The sequence below is a fragment of the Etheostoma spectabile genome, chromosome 11, assembly GCF_008692095.1.
Source record: "Etheostoma spectabile isolate EspeVRDwgs_2016 chromosome 11, UIUC_Espe_1.0, whole genome shotgun sequence".
Classification (NCBI taxonomy): domain Eukaryota; kingdom Metazoa; phylum Chordata; class Actinopteri; order Perciformes; family Percidae; genus Etheostoma; species Etheostoma spectabile.
This window is the reverse complement of record NC_045743.1, coordinates 9,476,816-9,500,247: the sequence shown is the minus strand read 5'-3', so window position 1 is coordinate 9,500,247 and position 23,432 is coordinate 9,476,816. Positions and strand designations below refer to the sequence as shown.

At 38.6% G+C, this 23,432-nt stretch overlaps 1 protein-coding gene across 1 annotated transcript in view; it reads left to right on the top strand.

Annotated features, from left to right (window-relative positions):
* The window catches only part of scn1laa (sodium channel, voltage-gated, type I-like, alpha), a 32,998-nt gene extending 10,160 nt beyond the window's left edge, over positions 1–22,838 (top strand). The window contains exons 7-27 of the mRNA XM_032528899.1: positions 523–759; positions 1,343–1,406; positions 1,638–1,779; positions 3,585–3,791; positions 4,104–4,370; positions 5,426–5,797; positions 7,213–7,345; positions 7,485–7,723; positions 7,815–7,988; positions 8,078–8,443; positions 8,625–9,104; positions 11,896–12,028; positions 12,124–12,278; positions 12,568–12,741; positions 12,834–12,956; positions 15,534–15,809; positions 15,973–16,029; positions 19,021–19,158; positions 19,308–19,412; positions 19,514–19,784; positions 19,910–22,838. Of these exons, the coding sequence (XP_032384790.1) occupies positions 523–759; positions 1,343–1,406; positions 1,638–1,779; positions 3,585–3,791; positions 4,104–4,370; positions 5,426–5,797; positions 7,213–7,345; positions 7,485–7,723; positions 7,815–7,988; positions 8,078–8,443; positions 8,625–9,104; positions 11,896–12,028; positions 12,124–12,278; positions 12,568–12,741; positions 12,834–12,956; positions 15,534–15,809; positions 15,973–16,029; positions 19,021–19,158; positions 19,308–19,412; positions 19,514–19,784; positions 19,910–21,093 (5,297 nt within the window). The 3' untranslated portion in view covers positions 21,094–22,838. The remainder of the gene's footprint in view (positions 1–522; positions 760–1,342; positions 1,407–1,637; positions 1,780–3,584; positions 3,792–4,103; positions 4,371–5,425; positions 5,798–7,212; positions 7,346–7,484; positions 7,724–7,814; positions 7,989–8,077; positions 8,444–8,624; positions 9,105–11,895; positions 12,029–12,123; positions 12,279–12,567; positions 12,742–12,833; positions 12,957–15,533; positions 15,810–15,972; positions 16,030–19,020; positions 19,159–19,307; positions 19,413–19,513; positions 19,785–19,909) is intronic.
* Positions 22,839–23,432: the final 594 nt, after the last annotated feature.

Sequence of the window (23,432 nt, the reverse complement as noted above, 5' to 3'; positions counted from 1 at the left end):
AGGAGTACTAATGCACATGTGTAAAAAGGTTGTATAAAGCCTATTTGTGTTATATTTGTGGCTACAGAGAGAGCTGCGCAAAGTTTGATAGATTACTTTAAGTGATGCCACTTAAATCCGCATTGGGGCTTAGGACTACAGTTTTAAATTGAAAAAACTGGGGGCGTGGAGTTAAAAAGAAAATAGCTTACCAGACCTCTGTAGCTCACTCCGCATCTCTTTATGAGGCTAGCGGTTTTTAGGCTAAATTAGCCGTTACTAGCGCAATACTCCTGAATCTACAACAAAACTGTACAGTTGCTTGTGGGCCATTTGGGCAACAGGTTTCGACAAGAAAAAATGATAGTTCTGGTTCTGCTGCTTCAAACTTTTTTATTTAGGCTAAACGTTCCATTGTGAGTGCAACAATGTTACAGAATTGCAGTGCTAAATTGGTTAAGTACTCTTTTAAAGGCATAACTCATTGGCATAACTTTTTAATGTTCGCACATGCTATCTAACAAGCTTTCCTTTATGTGGCAGGCCTGAAGACCATTGTTGGTGCGTTGTTCCAGTCAGTGAAGAAGCTTGCCAATGTGATGATACTCACCGTCTTCTGCCTGAGCGTCTTCGCCCTAATAGGGTTACAACTGTTTATGGGCCATTTAAAGCAAAAGTGTGTCCGAACAATAATAAATGACAACTCCACCTTGAATGATGTATCATATGGGAACTACACAAATAACACTTTTGACTGGGATGCTTACACCGTTGATAAGAGTGAGTTTTTAACTTTTCTCTGTTTCAGTTGATGACAACTTGATTCTGCACAAAATGACAACACACAGATCATTGAAGATATGACTGGGGATTATCAAGAAAAGAGAGACTGTGTTTAGGACCACTTGTCATTATTATTTGTTTTCTTTAAATATTAACTTTATTGATTGCACCTCGACAGTTTAATGATTAAAACACAACAACACTGCAATATATTCTCTGTGAGGCTTTCAATATTTAGTTTTTCTTGACATTGTTTCAGAAATACAAAACATTAAATTATAGGCTATATTTAATGATACTGTTGTACAATAGTGGACTGCATTATTTTGAGAGATAAAACATTCACATAACACCATTGCGTACAATGCCGCCTTCTTCAACAACCCACTAACCACACGCACGAAAATGGCCATTGAGTTGAATTGACACCTCTCTGACCCAGTGATCAGCAAAAATCTGACACAAGAGTCACAGATATATTATTTCTTGCAGCACTCTTGTATTTGATTGCTTTTGATTGCAGAGGTGTACCCACTATAAGATACAATTAATAAAATATACATTTTCTTTTTCCCATCAGATAATCATTATTTCCTTCCAGGAAAACGAGATCCATTACTTTGTGGCAACGGCAGTGAAGCTGGGTAAGCTTATTCCCCAACCACTAGGAGTATACTGTTCTCATCTGACATGAAACAGCAAGCCAAACTGCATACAACATTAAACAGTCTCTTGTAACTTTCCTAATTACACCACAAGGAGACTGGATACAATATTGAATGTTTATGATCGTTGTATGACACATCTGTTTCTGCGTTAACATTACTGTACTGTTTGATTCTTTCTGAGCTTTACAGATTCACTCTTTGTTGCAGGCGGTGTCCAGAGGGGTTTTCTTGCATCAGAGCGGGGAAAAACCCAGACTATGATTACACCAGTTTTGACTCATTTGGTTGGGCCTTTCTCTCTCTGTTCAGACTGATGACACAGGATTATTGGGAAAACCTTTACCAGCAGGTAAGCAGTGTAATTAGTCAGACTGGATAAACGTTTTTAGTCATATAATTATATATATAAATGCATGTATGTATGATTTATTTTTAACAAGGTTAAAAACATCAATTACTAAAGACTTTTCACAAAATTAAAATGCAGTATAACATAAACACAATAATACAATGATAGTTTATTCAAACTTGTAAAACATTTATAACCGTTCTTGAATGATAAGACGGACCAAGACTTGACTAGTCAAAAAACTGCATTGTTGTTGTCACTGCAGTAAATCAATGTCAGATCCTTTTTTTTTTTTACTAATTGTTTAGCAAGACAATTTCCTTAAAGACAGCAACCTGATGCGATACTCAGCAAAAGTGAACACATCAATAAAGATGATCTCTGATATGCAGGCGCTCAGTTTTCAAAATGTTATTGCAGGATATTAAATTGATTGAGGGCCAAAGAATCAGCTGGGTGTCATCTGGGTAAAAAAATAAATGTTGTGTCTAATGCAACCAATTTAAATACAACCCAGTATTTATTGATGCCCATATCAAACTATTACTTGACAAAAGTATTTATTGAGCAAGAGTAAATACTTTTATAGTGTTTAAAGATCTGTAATTGAATGAGTGAGTAGTGTGATGATCAAAAACCTCTGTAAGGCTAACACTGAAATGTGTTTAATCCCCAAAATAATGTGTTTAATCTCCAAAATATTGTACCTTTGTATTTTTAAAAGCTGTGTCAAATTGCTTTAAAAAATCCTTGATATCAAGGTGAAATGTTAACTTAGACTAGATTTTCCTGTGTAGCTCTGTTTTGTATTGAGTTAACAGCTTCACCTTCCGTAGTCCTTAAGTTGCTCAAGCACACTGCTGTGACCATGTGAGAAGAATGTTGGAGGGTTTGGTGGCAGGTCGATGAAATGTGTGACCTTGTGTGTGGTGGTGGGTGCTGTATTTGTCCAGTCTGCTTCTGTAAAAACATAAAAAGGCATTGTTTGCGGGGTTAAGGAGTGGCTCTGTCAAAGACAATGCATTCTCACATTACAATACTGGTATTAAAAGAGTTCAAACAAACCTCTAAATGAAGTGCAGGTGCATCCCGGTCAAAAGAAATAAAGATGAGTCCCATTGTGACTCAGGCAAACACAACATGAATGGCCCTAAAGGCAGAAACAGTAGGTGTCCACTGAAGAGGCTTAACATTGTAATATCAGCAAGTAGTGCAAACTGTAATACCACACTGCACTGTGAATGGTTAGCATTATCTGTTTTAGGTAAAATGAAAAACCCATTTTCTGTCAGTGTCCCTTGGTCAAGGTATGGAATAGCAATAGTTGTTATTTTTTCTTTTTTATATTTTGGCCTGATGGTGTCACTGCAGCAAATTTGACAGGGTGTTTGAACGAAGTCATTGACTTGTATTCAAAATTCATAGGTTTCTTAAACATGAGTGAGCACTTTTTTATATATAAAGTGTGTTACAAATAAAAGTTATTATTACTATTATTATTATTATTATATTATTATTATTATTATTATTATCATTGTTATTGTTATTATCATTATTGTTATTATTAGTTAATAATAATAATCTGGACATTATTTCTTAAAATGTATAAAACAATGGAGGACGCAGCCATGCCATCATAATGAAAATGATAGCTTAAAGCATATAGCACAAAGTAGAAAAGTAATGTGAATTTTACATTTACAGCATAACATTAAAAGGTATGGGATAAAAGAACAAACATGATTAGTATATTAAGTATAAGTATATTAAATAGTAGTCCACTGCCTTGTTTATTTTCCTTCCAGACGTTGCGGGCATCTGGAAAGCCCTACATGATTTTTTTTGTGCTGGTGATTTTCCTCGGTTCCTTCTACCTGATCAACCTGATCTTGGCTGTAGTAGCTATGGCCTACGAGGAGCAAAGCCAGGCCACCATAAAGGAGGCGCAGGAGAAGGAGGAAAAGTTTCAGGCCATGCTTGAGCAGCTGAGACGGCAGCAAGAGGACGCTCAGGTACAGGACATTCGAAGAGCCCCATATAATTCTTGTCAAACTACTCATTCCATTGTATGTTAAATAACATCAATTTGGGATGCAGCTTGTTTTTAGTTAATTAGTTTAGTTAGTTTAATTTTTTTTCTGTGTCATGCCAAACATTTGGCCCATCCCACATGGGATTACAAGAAACAACAAACGTATTTAGCAAACGTCTTCCAGTTGCATATACAAATCATTTGGAGAAATACATGACAAATTAAACAATATAAGAATCACAAATGTTTATATCACCGTTTTACCCCTATTGTTGTTACTTTCCTCTTCTAGGCAGCAGCCACTGCAGCTGCTGCAGAGGGCGGGGAGGCCAGCGATAAAGCTGTTGGCCCAGAGAGCTCCTCTGACAATTCCAAGCTCAGCTCCAAAAGTGCTAAAGAGAGACGCAACAGGCGAAGAAAAATGAAGGAGGAGGGAAAAGGGGGTGATGAGAAGGTTCCTAAATCCGAGTCACAGGACAGTATGAAGAAAGCTCACTTCCGCTTTTCTGTGGATGCAAACCAGCTCAACTATGACATGAAATGCTCATCCGCACATCAGGTTCAGTATGATCTGTCAGTATGATCTGTCAATAAAATATAATATTTTGCTATAACTATGCTCCATTCTCAACTCTAAAGCAACTTTTGAGCAGTTAATTTCACATTAGTTTTAGTTCATTTTGAATCAGTCCAAAACAATACAATTTCAACAATTAAACAAACAATTAAATTTAATAATTTCTTTTTTTCAGTTTAGAGTCCCACCAAATTACAAACTTTTGCAAACTTTTTTGCAAAACAATGTGGAGACATCGTGTAGCAGTGCTTGAATGCAGATATGCTCTAGCGGCCACAATAGCCTATATTTAAAAAATCCAAACTCCTGTCTGTGATAAGTGTTCTCTTAATTGAATGGCAGATATGTCTAACTTTTGTCATGAAGAAGATTCACTGGCGTATGTTATGACAGGCAGGAGAGGAGAAGCAAATGGATTGATAATGTGATTACCAAGATTACTTTACAGCAGCTGATATTTGTGAGCGGTTCCAATTTTACACCAAATGTTGGATTTTAGACTATTCAGTAGGCTGAATGTGTTTTTCAACATAAATATTTGCTGGCTTTCCACATTTTGTCATGTCATTCATGTCAATTCAGCCCGATGCAACATTTCATTCCCTGCTGTCACATCGACATTTCTTTCGGCATCATCGGTATCGTCATTGTCATCATCATCCTTTTCTTCTTCGTCTTTGTCTTCATCAACTTCTTGTATTCTTGTTATTGTCAGTGATCATCAAGATAATGATTTATTTTACAATTTTCCTCCTTACAATGCCTATCATTATTATGAACATCATCATCATCATCATCACGATCATCTTTATCTTTTTCTTCTTCATCATGATCATCATCCTTACCATCATAGTCATCACTAACATATATTTTTAATTTCGTAGATTCCTTCCAGTACTCATTGACATCATTATGACCATCATTCTTAGCATTACCATAAGGCCATTTTTTTCTTCAACCGACCACGCAGAAATCACTTTTCCTCTTTACAATCAACAATTATCATGTATCCACTGAAGAATATCTTTCTCCCCTAGTCTTTTCTGAGTTTTCGTGGGCCCCTGTTCTCATCCAGACGGAACAGCAGGACCAGCCTTTTCAGTTTCCGAGGCCAAGCGCAGGAGGTGGGCTCAGAAAATGAGTTTGCCGATGATGAGAACAGCATTTTTGAGGACAACCTGAGTCGGAGGGGCTCTTTGTTTCTTCCCCGGAGTTGTGATCGACGCAGCAGCAGTATGAGCCAGTGCAGCTTCTTTTTGCATCGACTAATTCCACCCAGCAGGCTCAAGCACAGCTCTGTAGACTGCAATGGAGTTGTGTCTCTGGTGGATGGGAATTCACTCCCTTCGTCACCTGTGGGGCTTCTTCTGCCTAAAGCGATGGTAGATATGGCCTCCAATGGAGACAATGTAAGAAAGGGTTGTCTAGCCCAGACGGCCCTATTTCCTTTGCCTGTAGCCTATTAGTCAATGCTGCAGCTCTATCTATTTCGGTTTTAATTTCATTCTTATGTCTGACTCACACTGTGTGTTGTACTATGTAATTTCCTGTGAAGGATGTTGTTACTGTAGTGCAAAAGTTCCTAAGTACCAAAGTTCATGACCATTCATGCAAAATGTTTTCAAGATATTTCACTAAAAGCCAAAAAATATCATTATGCCGCTAACATGGCTTAAATCATAAGCAAAAAGGATTTCAAAAATCTTTACAAACTTTAAAGATAAAGTGGGTTGTACTTTTACTCAAGTACAAAAAATGTCATTCTGTGATGTACAGTGATTCAAAATGTCAGTGACCCACCAGGTTTTAAACTGGTAACACTGTTTTTATTAGTCAGGAATGACAAAAAAGGTTCTTACACTTTTGTTACTCAATCCACTAGGATTAGCAACCATTATTGCAGCTTTGGACCAATGGACCACTATTGTGCCAAGTTATTATCACATAGAGCTTAAGATTTCCCTATTGCAATCAACCTGGTATAGCAATGTATAACAATTTTGTCATGCACAATTGCCTTTGCTTGTTACTTCCCTTATTCTTGCAGTGTTGCACCATGATGCTACTCTGGCTATCACCAGACCAAGCCATTCTCAATAGATTTGAGATTGAGCATTGGTCTGGAGAGTTTGCTCTGTATTTTTTTTAAGAGGTGTGACCAACAGGCATAGGCAAATGACTCTGTACGCAATTGGATAGTTTTTCAGTCCAGCAATTGTCAAACATAGAAGCGACAGCGGCATCGACATCAATGGGTTGCTGCGCTTTGGTGGCGTTCAGTGGCCGATGTCTTGAATGTAAACAAGTAATTGCTTAGTCGCTTCTCTATTTTAATTGTGTTAAACTCACCAATAGGGCGCCACCTAGATAAGACAGTTTGGGATTGGTTCCCTCAAAATTGTGAACTGAAGCAGGAACATGCAGGTTTCTTTTTTTTTTATAAAGAGCTTTATAAAAGTTATATATATATAGTTATATAAGTATATAAGCAATAGGCTATATACATTATTAGAGAACAAAACAAAAAAACACACAAAAAACAAACCTAATTAACAATTTCGAGTTTGCGAATGAAATGTATTAGTGTAAATGGGCTAGTAAAGTGCATATTATGAAGTGCATATCGTAAAATGTATTTAAACGTGCGGGTTTCCAGACTGAGCTGCAGGGCAAAATCAAATCGCCGGCAGAATGGGCGGGGTTTACCCAGTCTACCATGATGCAAAAAACTGATACTTTTATTCACATTTGCTATGTATCCACAGTAACACGTAATTATAATCTGTAGCATAGTTGCATCTGTAACAATTGTTTCTAAATCCAGGCTGACACCACTGACACAGAATACGGAGAGGCCGGCGGAGGAACACATCAGGAGTTTATGGATTTCCTTGAGGGTCCAGAGGCCAGACAGAGAGTTCATAGTATAGCAAGTGTCATAACCAGCACAATGGAGGGTAGGTAGTGTACACCATGGCACGGGTATCCTATCTTGGTTATATATTGGATACTTATAAGATAAATGATACATTTAGATAAAAGATAAAAGTAATATAAAAATATTGCTTCTGTTTTTCTATCACTTGTGTTTATCAGAGCTTGAAGAGTCGAGGCAGAAGTGTCCTCCTTTCTGGTACAATTTTGCCCACACTTTCCTTATCTGGGAATGTTGTCCAACATGGCTGAAGATCAAGAGGCTGGTTAAATTAATTGTGATGGATCCATTTGGGGACCTTACCATCACCATCTGCATTGTACTCAACACATTGTTTATGGCCATGGAGCATTATCCGATGAGCAAAGGTTTCACCAGTATGCTGGCTTTGGGCAATGTGGTGAGTGGACTGTAAGTGTAGAGTAAAGAAAATGTTTTTGTGCAAAACAGCTTTATTAATGGTCAGTATTCCTGTTGCGGTTTTTATAAAGGTATTTACTGCAATCTTCACGGCTGAAATGGTTCTCAAGATCATTGCTTTGGACCCATACTATTACTTCCAGGAGAGATGGAATATTTTTGATGCAATCATTGTCAGTTTAAGCTTGATGGAGCTGTGTTTGGAAAAAGTGGGTGGCATGGCTGTTCTGAGATCATTCAGATTGGTAAGTATGTGTCATACAGTAGCTAATATGTTCAAATGCATTTTATGCGCTGAAAGATGTGAATTAACTTTTTTCTTTTCTTTTTACAGTTGAGAGTATTCAAGTTGGCTAAATCGTGGCCCACTCTTAACACACTGATCAAAATAATTGGCAATTCAGTGGGGGCTTTGGGCAACCTGACGCTGGTGCTGGCCATTATCGTCTTCATCTTTGCTGTAGTGGGCATGCAGCTATTTGGAAAATACTACAAGGATAATATGTGTAAAATCTGCAAACAATGCACTCCACCCCGTCTTCCCCGTTGGCACATGAATGACTTCTTCCATTCATTCCTCATTGTGTTCCGAGTGCTTTGTGGAGAATGGATAGAGACCATGTGGGACTGTATGGAAGTGGCTGGGACGCCCATGTGCATCATTGTCTACATGATGGTCATGGTTATTGGAAACCTTGTGGTACATTATTATCTTTTTACTTCATGAGTCCAGCTTGCCCAACTCTTGTAGATTTAGCTCATAGATGTAAAGAATAACAACAAATGATGCAGTTTAATAGCTACACATGTTTTGTTGTTTTCATTACGTACAATAGCCAAGGTAACGCAATCTCACATGAAGTCATGTCATTATCTGATAGGTGCTGAACCTGTTCCTGGCCCTGCTGCTCAGTTCATTTAGTGCTGACAACCTGGCAGCGACAGAAGATGACAGTGACATGAACAATTTGCAGGTTGCCATTGGACGGATTCACAAAGGCATTGCCTTTGTCAAGTCTCTACTTCGAAACAGCTGCAACAGTGTCTGTCTCAGGACAAAAAAGAAAGGGAAAGGTGAGGACAAATCCTTGGATGAGCTACACAAACCTTTCGGGCCAAATGGTGTCCCCAATCACATCATCAAAGAGTTTCCTAAGAATGGAAATGGGGATGTGACCGGAGTGGACAAAACTGGAGACAAGTACATAGTCAGCAGCAAGAGTGATGATTCTATTATGTCTTTCATCAACAATCCTAGTCTGACTCTCACTGTTCCCATTGCTGTGGGAGAGTCTGACTTTGAAAACCTCAACACGGAAGACTTCAGCAGCGCCTCATCTGATGCAGCAGGATGCCATGTGGTAAGTCGGCCAAGGTGCCTTTATTTTAATTTCAATAGAAATTAGTTTTTACTTAAACACCAAGGGACCTATCTTGCACCCGGCGCAAGTGTCTTTGCTTTTTTAAGACCAACACAGTTGTTAATTTCCCCTCCTGCACCCACATTGTTAGCAAATGCACCTGTGCCCATCTTTACACCCATGGGCATGCTGGTCTTACAGGGAGGTGTGTTCAAGTGAATTCCTGGCTAATTGCTGTCTTGTGGCAGCAGAAAGCGATTGTGTCATTGACCAACAAAAACCTGGTCTAAAGTCAATACGCTGCATGTCATTGTTATTTTAACAGCGCTTTAATAAAACTAGTACAAAGCCCGTTGAAAATGTGCCTGTTTGAAACAGGCGATTGCTTAGTATGTATTCAGTCTATATAATATGATTGTTGCTACTTGTTTATTTAGCCTACTTTGTGAGTTAATTGTTTTTTAAGTTTGTCTCAGTGTTCAATCATTTTGCTTACAGGCATACTGTATTGTATGTGAAGATTTGTTGCTGCTGCTTTACAGATGCTCTCAAAGTTTTAGAAGACGCGTAACAACATTTTACTATACAATACATTTACAATAACCATTCAGTTACCTTTTTAACAGATCACTTATTCTTTTTTTTCTTTCCGTCATTCACTCTTCAGTACTGAATTTGTATTTTGGTTGATGCAATATTTTTTATTTATTCAAACATAAACGTTAGTCAATTTATTTCAATTGAAATGTATTTTTGTTTTGTTTTATTTTCTGAGTTTTTGACCAAATTGAATCAACATCAAATCCATTGAACTGCAATGTTGCAAAGCAAAACCAGGATATGTGTCGTTTTGAAATAACATGGTGTTTTTCTTATTTCAGCACATATATACGAAGGGTTTCTGCAAACCATGCTTTAGATAATTCAAAATGACACTTATATTTAAAAAAAACAAAAACAAACATAATTGTTATGTTTTACATTTTGCTAAAGCGCTGCTGACAGAATCAGAATGGATAGACTAAAGCACAATTGATATTAGTGCTCACAGTATATTGCAGTAACATGCTTACATCATTCTCTGCACAGCATTAGCTGGTACCAGGACAGCCAAGTGCTCCTGCATTCTCCAGGAAGGCATTCAAGTCACATAGCTCTACCAGCTATTAGGAGACACACCCTGTAGAATGCCATACAACAGCAGGGAGAGACCATGTGGCTACGGTACAACACTGCCAGGCTGCAAATCTTTAATAATTCTTAGATATTTCTGTCATGTTAAATTTACTTTGTTTTTATACATTGTAAATACTATAATATATGAACATTGAATGCTAAGCTCACATAGTTACACTCATGTTTAGCTGAATAAATAATATATATATTTTTTTTAAGTAAAATGATAGTGACTATTTAGTATCACAATCACTTTTGGCATAATGTCCTATCTTTGAGAGTATGGTAAACTGTTTTGATAAGGCTAGACATCCATAGCAACTAAAATGTGGACTCCTTATTGCATTCTCTGTTGACAAGCACTGTTCTTCTGCTCTCAATCTAATGAGTATGCCCTCATGGGTTTTTTTATTACATTTTTGCCGTTTACTTAGACTGCAGAAAGGGGACATGTTTGTTTTGACAATATGTAAATAAAGAGGGCTCTCTCACTGAACCACAAGGGTATGAATGCATGGTGATATTTGTTCAATGTAGCCTAACATTAGACTGAGATTACCTCATCTCAGAGATAAAAAGGCCACCCCCAAAATTAAACTTTACATGTTACACAAATGGGAAAACAAAACATCTGTTAGCTGAGTGTTTAACAGCGGAAGGGGGAGGATGCCGTGATCTCTGGGGGTGGGGCGCTATGTCATGATGACATCTCTTCGTTCTCAATAGACAATGCAGCTCTTCTGTCTCTCCTCTCCCGTGCTGCTGCTGGAGCATTTGTGTTAAGTGGCATTGGCACATGCAGTTTAACATCACATCGCCTTAAGTCCTCTAATAGGTACTCATTTATGTCATCAACACATCCACAATTCATGGAAATGTTGTATAAACAAGGTCATATTTTCCTTGAATTTATGTATGGTTTGCAAAAAAATGGGAACTGCTGGGTCCTTGAGATTAGAGAAGCAAAGTGTATGTGCGGTGTGCACACTCTACATTACGGCCAAGCATGCGCCCTTAAAATAGCATCTGAATCACTAGCTTCTGACTTTAGACTAGGTTTTTCCTGATCTGTGGTGGAATTGTTTTCTGAAACTGCAAAATAGTACTAGGGGACGTTTGCACCGGAACACGCCTCCTCTTTTTGCTGAACTGTCCCCGGGAGCGCAAGTTCATTCCCTAATTTACCAACGTGAGTCTGTGGAATGAAAAGTCAGCTGTGCGTTTGTGGCAAAACAGGAATGATACATTCGTCGGTGTATAAAGTCAATTGCGCTGGGTGCAAGAAAGGGCCTAAAATTTGATTAGTCTTGTTACAGCAAATACTGATTCATGCATGCTCTTTATTTTAGCCATAAGACATCAGATTTAAACTTGAAATGAATTTGTCATTGATTCTTGTGGAGTCCTTCTTACCAACAGCCCTACACAAGACACACAGAACATCAACATAACAATTGCACTACATTACAAGTATTGTGCAAATCTCTTGGTATTTTAGACTATTTTTGTATAAGAATAACTGCCATTTGATGAAGTGCATGTCCGCTCCTTACAGTTGCCATGGCTCTAATATGTTTGCTCATCCAACATTCATTTTACTCGGCTTCATCCGCAGGTTGTAGATGACGATGACCAGTTCAGCTCCTCTGAGGGCAGCACAATAGACGTTGTCCCAGGCGGGGAGGGAAGAGACTCTGTAGACTTTGAATTGGAAGAATCTATGGAACCGGACGCATGCTTTCCTGATGGTAAATACTATTGCAACCACCACTACTACAGCCATGTTGTTAATCTAATAATCCATAATGCACTGGTAAATCACCCCACCTTTGTCTCTGCTCAGGCTGTGTGCAAAAGTTCCCATGTTGTCAGGTAAATGTTGAAGTGGGCTGGTGGAAGGTGTGGTGGACGCTTAGAAAGACTTGTTACAACATCGTGGAGCACAACTGGTTTGAGAGCTTTATCATCTTCATGATCCTGCTTAGCAGTGGAGCACTGGTAAGAGACGTGTGGGAAGTAAAACATTTTTTTGAACACCTGATTTGGCTGCTGTCATGTATTTACATATTGTATCTGGCATCTTTTAGCAGGCATTATATTCTCATACTGCTGTTTTTAAAGAGCAATTCCTATGATTGTATTGAGTTAGTGCAGTCTTACCTTACCTTACAAAAAAAAACATTTGTAATTGACTCCAAAGTAAGGTCAAGGTTTTGAATAAGATGTATTTATTTTATTTGTATTCCTATTTACAATTAATTACTCACACTATTGTCTTCACATCCAGGCATTTGAAGACGTCTACATTGAGAAGAGAAAGACCATTAAAACGATGTTGGAGTTTGCAGATAAAATCTTCACCTATATCTTCATTCTGGAGATGTTACTGAAGTGGGTGGCGTATGGATATGCCAAGTATTTTACAAATGCCTGGTGCTGGCTGGACTTCCTCATTGTTGATGTAGGTTAAAACACCTGAAAGACACATACACCTACTTGTCCAAACAATTCTTAGCTTGCTTTTTTAATGACATGTGTGTGCATGTGTTCTAGGTCTCACTGGTCAGTTTGGTGGCCAATGCCATGGGATATTCTGATCTCGGTCCCATCAAGTCTCTGAGAACTCTGCGAGCTCTGAGGCCCTTGAGAGCCCTGTCTCGGTTCGAAGGCATGAGGGTAAGAGTCACTGGATTTCCCTACCCACTCTGAGTCACAGTGGTACAGAGTGCAGGCACTGTGCAGTCTGGCAAAGCAGTCCCAGCCTTTCCTAACCCTCTTTTTCCAGCTGTTATTTGTCCTCAGTGGGATTGAACTATTTAAATGACAAAGTTGATCATGTCAATTTTTTGTTAAATTACCATCTAATTATACACCAGTGATGTGGGATTTTGATGACATTTTGGGGAATGTGCTTATTTGCTTTCATGCTCAAGAGTCAGATGAGAAGATTTATACCACTCTTGTAGTTAGTTAGCTTAGCCAACAAAGTGGTAACAGGGTAGAACAGCTAGCCTCTTTCCAAAGATAACACAATTCTGCCTACGGGACGGGGCAAATCATAACCAATGAAAAGGGAACTCTATGCTGAGTTCAATGATTCCTCACACAAGACTACCTTAAATGGGTCACCAGTTATGAGATTGAACATGGCTGAAACATAGGGGGCAGGCCAAACAATTACCAAAGGAATGACAAAGGAACTCTCTGCTGAGTTCAATGATACCTCACACAAGACTCTACATCAAACGGGTCAATAGTTATGAAAAGGGGCATGGCTAATGCATAAGGGTCGGGTCAAAATTAAAAAGGAACTCTCTGCTGAGTTCAGTGATACCTCACACAAGAGATGGTTGTGGTTTAAGTATAGGGGCCGGCTCAGTATCACCACACATTGTAAGTTGCATGTAAATCGGATGATGTTGATCATATAAGGTGGATTTCTTGTTGCCAGCGGGGGGCGTTATGACCTAAAGTCAATATCAGCCTGTATATGTCCTCAGGCCTGGACTCTTGTTGATCATGGGACATTTCAAGCAGATATGACAATGTACACTCTAGTTGCAGTCACTTTCTAGTCTATCACTAAACACTCAAAATGGCCGCCATGCCACACCCACACCGTTTGACGAAAGGTTTTTCTTTTATTAACTTTTCCTCTTTAATGTGTTGAGATAGTACAAAAGAATTTTGAAGTCCATCAGATTAAATCTCTAGGAGGAGTTTGTTAAAGTACAAGGTGTGGAAATGGCCAAAATTGCACTAACTTTGAACATTCAATTAAAAATGGTGGTTAACGGTATGGCTTCAATGAGCTTTTTGTGTACCAAGTTTTGTTGGTCTACGTTAAAGAAACTGCAGGGGCTTACATTTTATAACTTTGTAGGGGGTGCTAATAAGCCTGTTTGTGGGCCTATATTTTCACAAGGTTTGTTGCGACTGACAATTTTGTTGAGTTTTTGATTATATTAAACCCCTCAAAAAGGCGATTAATTTGCTGGAAGAAAGAAAGAAAGAATAATTCCTGTAATTCAATTCTTCTCTGGCGCTCAGGCCCTAATTAGTGAGCTTTCAAGATGCTGGTAACTGGATTTGTATACCTTTAGATACAGCCAGGCAAACTGTATCGCTTTGTTTTTTCTAAGCTAAGCTGACCGTGTTCTCATTCCAGCTATTTAACAGATACAATATGTTAAAGGTGCTCTAAGCGATGTTGGGTTACGTTACTTTTTGTTGACGTTCAGTAGTATTTCAAACAAAATGAGACTCCCTCCCTCCTCTTCATCCCGTCCCCTCCCCCTCCCTTCTGTGCTTCCGCGCACTAACCCCCCCAACCCCCACCCCCAAATCTTCTTGTCGATTATTGGCTGGAATGCTGGAACACTGTTTGTGTATGCTTTGTGGTGCAGGCACATTTTGCTTTTGTTGCCGTTTGTAGAACCTAGGCTGTCTACAAAAAACGTGATTTTTTACAGTGTGTTCTGGGGACAGGCAGTTCGCGGATAGTGAGGAGATGTTTGCTGGATGTGACAACGAATGTTGTAGCCTAAAAAATGGTGCCATGTCTGTTGTAACATCTCATACCATTACAATATTTTGCTGTGAAATGCAAGCCTGGTCTAAACAGGATTGGACAACTTATGCAACCGGGAGGGTTGTTGGCTGCTGAAATCAATTTAGCATGTATTGATTAGTTGCTTTCATGTTGTACTAGCCATATACAGCACTGTTAAGATGTTGGTCTTTCCTCACGTGGTAGGTAGGGAATTCCCTCAATTGCATGTTGCAACAGTTTTTTATGTGTGTCAGTAGCACTAGATTGGTTTCTGTTCTAATTTCACTGTTTTGGATATTGTTTGCTGGGTTCTTTAACATGAATTCTTCACATGTTATTTATGTTTCTGTTTACAGTAAGCACATTTTGTGGCGTCGTCATGCCTATACAAGGTGTTCAATTTTAATGTTTCTCTAAAATTAAGTTTTAACCAACAAATTCAACTTAGATACAGCACACAGTGTTGTTCTCCTGCCTCCTCTCCTAATTATTTTCCTACCTTTTACCATGCAGTTATTGTATTTGAGCTTTTGGTGTTATTCATAGCTATGATGAGCTCATGCTGATGTGTATGTTGGCACTGAAATGTTCACTCTTGTGTTTTCCTATTCTTACCATTACCAGAGTATACAGTGTTTTAATTCTACATGCTGTAATCTGTGCTGTATACAGATGGGTTAATGTTATGTGTTGGTGTGCAGGTGGTTGTGAATGCCCTGCTTGGAGCCATTCCTTCCATCTTCAATGTGCTGCTGGTATGCCTCATCTTCTGGCTCATCTTCAGCATCATGGGAGTCAATTTGCTTGCGGGGAAGTACGGCCATTGTGTCAACAGAACCTCAGATGAAGATTTCCTTCCATCGGTGGTGAAAAACAAGACAGATTGTATGAAGTTTGAAAAAGGGGTTGCTCGCTGGAAGAACTCCAAAATCAACTTTGACAACGTTGGCTTGGGTTACCTTGCATTGCTGCAAGTGGTAAGTAAACCACTAATGTAAACTGAACATAAGTAACTAGTTGGTAACTGCTGATTTAAGCTTATTAATATGTTATTTGCTGTATTGGTGGAAAACCAACATTGATGGATGATCAAAGGCCTACTATAATATTATTTTGTGAATATTGTTCATTTCAATAAAGGCTACATTCAAAGGCTGGATGGATATCATGTATGCTGCTGTAGATGCTCAAAGCAAGGTAATCAATTTACAATGTTAAGCTCATCCTATTTGTTACATTTTCTAATCTCTCTGATACATTGTGAATCCCAATATTACAATGCGTTAAATTATAATCCTTAAGATGTTTATGAAATCAAGCAACAAAATTAACACTCTATGGATGTAAGATTAAAAATGGCTAAATAAAAACAAAGCTTTAAAAAGAAAAACAATTCAATGTTGCTATATGACAAAACATTTTACCTCCTTGTCTTTTATAAGCAAAGGAATTGTTTTTCATTGTAACAATAATTTCCAACTCAAACCACAACACAGAAAAAAAAGATGTGTATTGCATTTGAGTATCGTCCTGTAGAGAGTAACTTCAACCTGCTGATACGAAATGCAAAAGGCTGTCATTAGTTTTCATGAGGCAGTAGCAATGGACCTTTTACTTTTTTGACATGAAGACTCATTGTCAATGCCAAATTGAAAAACAGTCAATGTATGCAAATTATTCTATTTTGTATTATTTGTTTTTAACATTGTGTCAAAGCTGTATTAACTAATTTTACTATGCCAGCTATTGTGTAGAAAACTACTTGCCTATGTGAAGCATGAAATCACATCGGAGCTGCAACGACCATTGTCTAACTTCTTTATTACAACAATGAGTTTGTTTGGCTTCACCGTAAACGAATAGGCCTAAGTGAGTGTTCGCAGTAGTATGAAGTTACACTTAGTGATGTTAGCGCCAGTTACCAAATCCACCAGGACCTAAATCTTAAAGGAACACACCTACTTATTGGGACTTTAGCTTATTCGCCGTATCCCCCCAGAGTTAGATAAGTCCACACATACCCTTTTTATCTTTGTGCAGGTCGTAACTCTGTCTGACTCCCCACCGCTAGCCTAGCTCAGCACAGATCCTGAAGGTAACCGGCTCCAAGTAGCCTACTGCTCCCAATGAGTGACAAACTAACACCAACATTTTCCTATTTACACGGTGTGATTTGTATAGTCAGAGTGTGTACAAATAAGGTCACATGAGACACAGCCATCTTCTAACCGTATACATACTGGGAACTATTCTCCTCAGAAGGTGAAGCACTGCTACTCGTGTTACTTGGCCAGCGTGATTTCAGGGCTGCCAACTTTTCCCAAAACCTTGGAGTGAGATTTGGGGGGGCAACCCATATTTTGCCTCGTACAAAGCAATTTCTTTGGCTCTTTCAGCATTATTATACTTCAGGGTTTAAATTGGGATTTGTTATATGTGGGGGGATGGGGCTCTCCCTAGGGGGGTCTGGGGGTATGCCCCCCCAGGAAAAAAAATTGAAAAATAAACCATTAAATGGCACTTTCTGGAGAGTTTTGTGCAAAAAAAATGGAGAAATCAAGTCTTACATGATATGTGCAAAACTGTAGGGTTAAGAGCCTTTGTGTTGTTGTAGTATCAACAGGTATTAGGGCATTCAGCATGAACATTATATACATTATTAAATTCTTATGATATAAGAACTGACCCAGACAACGTGCCAAACATAATGAACAACATGAAGAGACAGGAGCATATGTCAGCAACAGCTGAGAAGATTTGGGTCTGTGGGGAACAGGTCCAGGGGTCCCTGGTGTAGGGACCAGGGACCCAAAGTTAAATTAATGTTGAGGGATCAACTAAGACCATTGAAATTCTAAAGAATGAGAACCTCTGTTTTGCATAAATTCTAATCCTTTAACCTTTGTGCCAAGGCTCAGTAATGTTTGGCCCTCATCCTCTGTGCCCCCCTTACTGGATTTACTTTTTGGGAAAATAAAGACTATTTGTTCATTTTATAAAACATCAAATTAATTATTTACAGTTACATTTAGAGATGCACCGAGGTTAGAGAAGCACCATAGTGGCCCAAAGTTGCAGTATAGTATATATAGTATCGTATATATAGTTTAGTATAGCTCAGATGTGTTTCATCAGATTTCTGCTCTTGTTTACATTTTTATGCACATTCAAAATATAACTCCTCCCATCTGTGTCCGAGATGTGGAGAGTTGTAATATAGTATATATAGTATATATAGTATATATAGTATATAGTGTAATATAGTCTGCTGTGCATGTCATTGCTCCGCTGATATGGTGGATCTCACTCAGACCGTCGCACAGACAGAGGCCCATTAGGGTCTCTGGTCTCTGACAAAGTTTAGAGGCGGCCGTACGCTGCTCGTTATCGGAGGACTAGACGGATGCAACTTGTCACTGCCCCCCCCCCCCAGAGCGGGTCCACTAACATGAACTGAAGTTGCTACGCTACCAGCCGTGCTGCTCACCTCTATTGTTACAGAGAGAGTGGACACGAAGCGACGGACGGGTCTGTGATACTCAGAGCTCATACCTGAAGCCGGGGAAATGCACCTGGGATGGCTCGTGCAAAAATGTTCTCAGTTTGCGACAATTCGAAACTACAGACAGGGAGCGCTCTTGAACCCCCTCACAGTCTCTGAAAGCTCAACTAGTCGATCACGAGTGGCTCAACAGCCAGATCTATAGTTAAAAACTCATCTTCATTAATTTGACCGACACTTCAGCGTGAGAAATCGGGGGTGTGGCGTGTGAGCGTGTGAAACCGGTCAAATGCGTGTGTCTCACGGCCAATGCGTGAGAGTTGGCAGCCCTGTGATTTGCTAGCTGCACACAAGAAGCCCTGTACTGAGGAGCAGAGAGTAACAACAACGACAAGTAGCAGTGCTTTGCGTTCTGTGGAGAATAGTTCCCAATTTGTATGGGTTGGCGTTATTTTGTCACTTATTGGGAGCAGTAGGCTAGATGGAGCCGGTTACCTCCAGGATCTGTGCTGAGCTAGGCTAGCGGTGGGGGCGTCAGACAGACACACGGAGATGAGAATGACATGTATAAACTCATCTAACTCTGTGGCATATGGTGAATAAGCTAAAGTCTCAATAAATTGGCGTGTTTCTTTAAGGATTGTAACTTTAACGCACTAATGTCTCATTTTTTGTCTCTTTTACAGCAAGAAGAACAACCAGAATATGAGAACAACATGTTTATGTACATATATTTTGTTGTTTTCATCATATTTGGAGCCTTCTTTACACTCAATCTCTTCATTGGTGTCATCATAGACAATTTCAATCAGCAAAAGAAAAAGATGAGTATCAAATCTGCTACCATTTTATATTTGGAATTGAAATTCTAATGGAAATGCAATATTTAAAAGCATTGCTTTTAGTTTGTCTTATCTTAGTATCTCCTCATCCCCTTTGCTGGGATTTAACATGCCTCATATCCCCTCTTTACTTTGGAGGTCAAGACATCTTCATGACTGAAGAACAGAAGAAATACTACAATGCCATGAAAAAGCTGGGGTCAAAGAAACCTCAAAAACCTATTCCTAGGCCATCAGTATGTAACTTTAATCATGCGTCTCATCTGAATGATTATCTGAGCCTTGTTTTGTATAGCCTAAAATGTATTTGTGTTTCTGTGCATTGTGTCTATTGCAGAACAAAATTCAAGGATACATCTTTGACTTCACCACAAAACAGGCATTCGATATTGTAATAATGGTTCTAATATGGCTGAATATGGTAGCCATGATGGTGGAAACTGAAGACCAGTCCAAACAAAAGGACAATATTCTCTACTGGATTAATGTAGTATTCATTATCATCTTCACTGGAGAGTGTTTGTTGAAGATGATCGCGCTTCGCCATTATTTTTTCACAAATGGCTGGAATGTGTTTGACTTCATCGTTGTCTTCCTGTCAATCATTGGTATGACTCGTCTATGTTCTCGTCTCTGTCTTCAATGCTCAAATAAATTAAAATCATTAATTTCGTTAATATACAGTATGTGTGCATTGTTGACAGTTTATTTATGTTTTGCTTTCTTTACTTAGGTGTGTTTCTCTCAAAACTGATAGAGGAGTATTTTGTTTCGCCAACCTTATTCAGAGTCATCCGATTGGCTCGGATTGGTCGCGTCCTCCGCCTTATTAAAAGTGCCAAAGGAATCCGCACACTACTGTTTGCCTTGATGATGTCACTTCCTGCCTTGTTCAACATTGGTCTCTTACTCTTCCTGGTTATGTTTATCTATGCCATCTTTGGCATGTCAAACTTTGCTTACGTCAAGAGGGAAGCAGGCATTGATGATCTTTTCAATTTTGAGACATTTGGCAACAGCATGATCTGTTTGTTCCAGATCACCACCTCAGCAGGGTGGGATGGCCTTCTTGCTCCTATTCTCAACAAACATGAAGATGATTGCAACAATTCCACAGAGCATCCTGGCAGTCTTTTTAAGGGAGACTGTGGAAATCCTGCTGTGGGGATTGCCTTCTTTGTGAGCTACATCATCATCTGTTTCCTGATTGTAGTGAATATGTACATTGCAGTTATCCTAGAAAACTTTGGTGTGGCCACTGAGGAGAGCACGGACCCACTGAGTGAGGATGATTTTGAAACATTTTATGAGGTCTGGGAAAAGTTTGATCCTCATGCAACACAGTTCATAGAGTACAATAAGCTGTCAGAATTTGCAGATGCTCTGGACCCACCATTACGCATAGCTATGCCTAACAAGCTGGAACTGATCTCTATGGATTTACCCATGGTCAATGGCGAGCGGATTCACTGCCTGGACATCCTATTTGCATTCACAAAACGTGTTCTGGGCGAGGGTGGGGAGATGGACATCCTAAGGGGGCAGATGGAGGAGCGCTTCATGGCCTCCAATCCTTCCAAAGTGTCCCATGAACCCATCACTACCACCCTTCGCCGCAAACAGGAGGACACGTCAGCCGTTATCATCCAGAGAGCATTCAAAAAGTATGTAAGGAAGCATGCTGCCACAAAGGCCTTATACTCATCCAGTAACAATATTCAAAAAGATGAAACACACATTGACAAAGAGGATCTTGTCACAGACAAACTCCAAGACATTTCTAGTGCTGAGAAAAGTGAACTGACTCCTTCAACGGCCCCTCAACCTTCATGTAATAGTGTGACAACAAATGGAAAAAACAAATATGAAAAAGACAAAAGTGAAAAAGAGGTTGAGGGCAAAGATGTCAGAGAGTAATAAAAGAATGCCGGAGATGCAACAAAGACATTGTAATTAATGACAACATGTTTACAACCTTACAAAGTGACTAAGACATCCATTGGACTCCATCCCTTAGTATGGATATCTATGCCAAACTGACCATGCATACTTCATTCAGGCTGTAGTGGGGTAATGTTGGCTGTGTTCAGGAGCAAGGATGTTTGTGGGGATGGTTAAGTGTTCTGAAAGACACTTTAGTTAATACTTTAAATTCTATTGCAGCTAGTTCTGCAATCCAGTGTCTTGAATTATTGTTATATCATTGACTGTTGTATTACTTTACCTACATTTTTTTCAAGCAGTAAATAAACATTTTTTACATTATTGCTTAATTCATAATTTGGTTAATTTAGTTTTATACACTTTTTTTACACTTTTACTTTTCAGAAGGCATATTCCTTCAGAGGTAATCTTTACAATTAGAAACATTGCTTTCAGACTAGTCTTTCTTGCTGATGCGATTAGAATACTTGTCAGATCGAAGTTGGAGTTGCTGCAGTTAACTAGAAATGTAGACCTGCATGAGTCTTACTCCATGATTATGCATGCTAGAGAGTACTATTTTTATCATGCTTTCTCCCTGACCATCATGCTTCTTGCTTTAAGTATACTGTAAAGTCACAACATGTCTGTTTCTTAGTCTGGGATGAGTTTAGCCTACAGTCCAAACAAATTCAGCCAAGTGTGTTGATTATGTTTGATTATCAGTGTCAGAGCAGTAACACTTGGCAGAAATACTTTGCACATTCAGTTTTGTTGAATCATCAAATTCATTCACACACTATTTCAGCCTGATATGTGCTTCCTATGTACCATTTACAATTTTGCTAATGTTGTATCATGAAACTGAGCTAAAAGCTAAAAGCGTCAGTCTTCAACTGAAGATGTGCTTTTTCAAGTTGTGAATTTAGGAAAAAGCCTACTGTATGTTGTTTGTGTCTGTTTTCTTTCCTAGTTGATTTTTAATGATGGACCTCAATGTAATGATTATGGAAGTGGAATTAATGAAACAATTACTATTTATTACCTGTGATATGAAACCAAATAGTGTCTCCATTATCTGCTTATTCAAGCAGACAGGGATACTATACATCCACTAAGAGCTGTGAGGTAAAACATGTAAATATCTATGAAAACTGCTTTGTGGACGGTAATTGTACTTCATAAGACAAAGCCTTGAGTTTGATTACTCGGGTCGTTATATGACTGTGCTGTCCAAGCTTTACTTTTCAACCTTCAACTGCATTGTTTTATTTGGAAATGATGACAAGAACAAAATGGCAGATGATGATTTATGTGTTTACTGTTTTTTCACAGTTTTTCCTCTCAGTCTTTATCATGTTAAATATCTAGGTTGGATGAAAGACAGCTCAGAATATTCTGAAGGATTGTCTCAAAGACATGGCATCACACATCTCATGTTTCCATCTTCTGTTTACATTTTGTAGTGGCCGGTGTGTTACTTTTGTCATTTCTTCCCAGCTGTTGTTCCATGTTATAAAAGTAAAACTCCTTTCGTGTAAGTATATTTTGCATGTAAATAAAACATTAATTACTGACTCTATACTGTATGCATAATGAAAGAATGTTTTGATTACGAATGTAACATTTCCCATCATTCATATGCATAATGCTTGTATGTATAAATTAACTACATGCATGACACGGCTATTACCCATTTCACTGAAACGCCAACAGAATAAAGATTACATGTACCTCAACTATGCTTAAAACATTCATTACATGTCTTTATATAAACATACATTTGTATACTGTTTTGTGTATGTAGGGTCCCTTCATTAATTACTTTTTTTTGATTGAGCTGACTGTGAAAGGTGTTCTCCCAGAGTGAGACTAACTGCCCAAAGGTTGGGCTTTGCTTGCCTCTTTGTCTTTTCTCCAGGAAGAATGACCCTGTTTAGTATTTATGTTCTGGTGAAACTTTGTACTACTTTATGTATGTCCCTTTGTCTCTTCAAAATCTCCTTTACAGAAATAACTAATCCGTTGTATCATGCAACGTTCAGCAAAAATGTGATATACATATCTTTTGCTTTAAATTGTTGTAGAAATGTGATTGGGGTTTGCATAAACTACACGACGGGTGACACTATTCCCTTATTAATTCATGTTTTTCCACCCAAGACTACATTTTTGGGTTCAATATAATGTTTAACTGTTGCTAAGTCTTAAAGTCAGAGCCCACCTGAGTGTTTATTTCTTTACAAAATGCTTATTTTCTTATGCTAAGATTTTCACATTTATTACATGAATGTATAGATTTTTAGAGCCAATGCTATACTTCAACTGCACTT